At 43.9% G+C, this 3082-nt stretch overlaps 1 protein-coding gene across 1 annotated transcript; it reads right to left on the bottom strand.

The window, feature by feature from the left end:
• Positions 1-6: 6 nt before the first annotated feature.
• On the bottom strand, positions 7-1598 carry LOC104944027 (carbohydrate sulfotransferase 11). The gene has a single exon (XM_010769493.1). It carries the CDS (start codon positions 1575-1577, stop codon positions 732-734), a length of 846 nt encoding a protein of 281 aa, XP_010767795.1. The 5' UTR covers positions 1578-1598; the 3' UTR covers positions 7-731.
• Positions 1599-3082: the final 1484 nt, after the last annotated feature.

Raw genomic sequence — 3082 nt, 5'->3', positions numbered from 1 at the left:
CATCAAGCGTGACTGTGGACTTTGCTTTTACATTTGTAGAAAAGGAAATGTAGGCATAATGTGTCGCTGAAATAAAAAACTGAATGCTGTACTCTGAAGGATATCTGTGTAGTGTGTCGACGATATGGGATGCTGCCTTTTCAAATTCAAACCAATAAACAAATGTTTTCTTTGCTGAAATGCATTTATTTGAAAATTGTGAGAGAAACTATATATCTATTTTGGTTTGTCCGACCCGTGGAGTCAGCAATAACACAATAAATAAAAACAATTATTGTTACAGAACATGTTTTTTCTACAACACACAACAACAAAAAAGTCACAGTTGAGTAGAAATGTATTTTTTCTGCTGGGGTTTAAAATAAGGCCCGCGCTCAGAGGCACGCATGTTTGGAAACATTCACTGTCTGAATGAAATGTATTTATTAAGAGGCTGCAGATTAACATGTGTCGTGCAAATTACACTTCTGAAAAAACAGCAGATACGAAACTGAGATTAAATTAAATGGGTTTTTCACACTTTTAGGCAGTGAACGATGGATCACTGTGTACAGTAAAAATATGATTTGCCTTCTTTACAAGACAACGAAAGCCTGGGTGAAGTTCTTCAGTCCGTAAAAAGGAATTTACTTTGGATCTCCAACAGTGTTTGCAATGTCCGTAACAAGGCCTTCACGGAGAGAGACACCTCTTCAGAAACAACTTCTCTTCACAGGAGTCCATTCTCTACCTCATCTGAACTTGAGGTAAGCTGGTATCGAGTAGTTGAAGAGCAGGAAGTCCATTCGGTACAGGTTGTACAGCTTCTTCTGGTAGAACGGGCTGATGTTGTTGAAGAACTGAGCCGCCATGTCTCCCGTGGTCCTGGTGCTTTTGGACGAGGAGGGGAAACTGACCTGGTTCTCTACACCTGCCAGCTGTAAGACGTATTGGGAGTCCTGCTCCAGCGTCTCGTATTTCCCCACCACATCGTAGTGGATGAGGCAGGGGTGACACAGCGAGTGCACCCTCTCCCAGTGCTCGTTGAAGGGCTCTTCTCGTTGGGTTGCCGGATCCACGAGGTAGTACACAAACTCCTCGAAGGACACGTCGTTGCCTCGTTCCATGGCTTCCGGTTGAGGGTCTGCACGATGCCGACGCACTATCTTTGTGCCGTATCGTTTATGAAAAGCGGTGTTGTAGCTCCGCGTGAATTTGTTCCGGTACGCGGACACCAGGCGCTCAAATGGCTCTCGTACGAACACGAATTTGAGATAGGAGCGGAAGCGTTGGTTGATCTGCGAGGTGGAATACTCCGAAAGCGTGCGGAGGTTTCCGGAGACGTGGGCCTCGTTGGCGGGGATTGACAGAGGGTCTCTGAGGGAGCCGGAGACCCCCGTGAGGACCATGAGGACACGCTTCCAGTTGGTGCAGGCCACTTTGGGCACGTAGCAGTACAGCAGGCCGTGCTGGTCGTCCACGATGACGTGCTTCAGGTCCTCGGGGATCAGGACCCTGCGTTTACGAGTGTAAGAGCGACAGGCTTCTTCTAGAACCTCCCGACGACCCTGATGGATCGCCTGCACCCCCGACTCCATCTGCAGGGAGAAGGAGAAGAAGGAGAATCAAACAGGAGGAACTATTGATCTGCAGGAAACCCTAAAGCTATCACTAGTAGCATGTACTGCTGTGGACAGGGGCAACGTGTTTTTTAGCCGCCCTAAAAAATCCCTATCAGTTTAAATGTAGGCTATGATATATTTAAAAACAATTATCTTTGAAGTCAGCAGCCATTTTAACTCGCAAAACATGGAAGGTGCTGTTCTACCGCTGCCTCAATAGGTTAGTTAGTTTGGGGTATTGTGTGACTACAGTGATTTAGAGGGTTGATACACAAACAAACTTTCCTTTAGACCACTAACCCCTGTGTTCTGCAAAAAGAAAGTTGGGGAAATATCTTCCTATACCTTTGACCCAGTTTATCAGTTTGCCCTCACTGAGCACAGGCCTGCAACCTCGGGCTGCTCTCAGTGTTTTGTCTCCCTATTCCTGCCTGCATGGCGTCAGCTGATAGATAGAGGTGTTATTATAGTGCTTTATCTTGTTATGTGTTGATTATGCTCTCAGAACTGGCTGAACACACGGGTCTGGGGGAGAGATCTGCAGCACCAGCTCCAAATAAACCATCAGTGTTTGCCATCAAAGTTCCAGCTCTCCTCGTGTCTCTCTGAGTTTCCATTGCTTCAGAAGTTTCCATCACACAAAGTAAAAATATTAGGGCTGGCAAACAATTAACATTTTTAATCAGATTAATCACAGCTTAAAAATTAATTAATCATGATTAATCACCATTCGAACTATGTCCAAAATATGCCATTTCTTTATGTATATTGTTGTGGGAAAGGAAAGATAAATGAAAGAAGGCGGATATATCCATTTAACATACAGTATGTTTATTATAACATTATTCTGTGTGTCAAAATAAAAGACAGCTCCTATCAATCATCAAACCGTGGGGTCTTATTTCATTACGTGTTGATTTCTATCAACACGTAATGTTGTATCGATGTATATAGAGATGCACTACCGCAAAAGTATCCTCCGTCGGGACTTCCTGTAACAACACCACGCCGTTATCTTGATTCTGATTGGCCAGAAGACATTATCAAAGATATTCTATTGGGAAGACGATCACCACGTGACAAAAGTTTTCAAAACCGTTTCTAGTCTTCGGTATTTCCAGACAAGTGGCTACTGAAATCAATCTTACTAACTGCTGTCTGTGTGATTTACTCCGCGCGAGTTGGCGGACTTTATTTTGCTTACTTTAACATCATTTTTCATGGTGGGGCTAAGCCATTTCTTGGTATGGGTGTAGCCTACCCAAGCCATACCCTGGCGCTGCCACTGGTGGGATGTGTGGGGCGGGCCATTCTGCGCATGCGTTAAATGCGTTAAATATTTTAACGCAATTAATTCAAAAAATTTATTACCACGGTTAAAGCGATAATTTTGACAGCATTACAAAATATTGTTTTGATAATGGAGTCTGCTGCTTTCAAGCAATTAGAAAAAAAGCTATTGCTAATCTACGTCTAATCTG

The sequence above is a fragment of the Notothenia coriiceps genome, unplaced genomic scaffold, assembly GCF_000735185.1.
Source record: "Notothenia coriiceps isolate Sejong01 unplaced genomic scaffold, NC01 NC01_scaffold00007373, whole genome shotgun sequence".
Lineage (NCBI taxonomy): Eukaryota > Metazoa > Chordata > Actinopteri > Perciformes > Nototheniidae > Notothenia > Notothenia coriiceps.
This window is presented reverse-complemented; position numbering and strand designations above follow the sequence as displayed.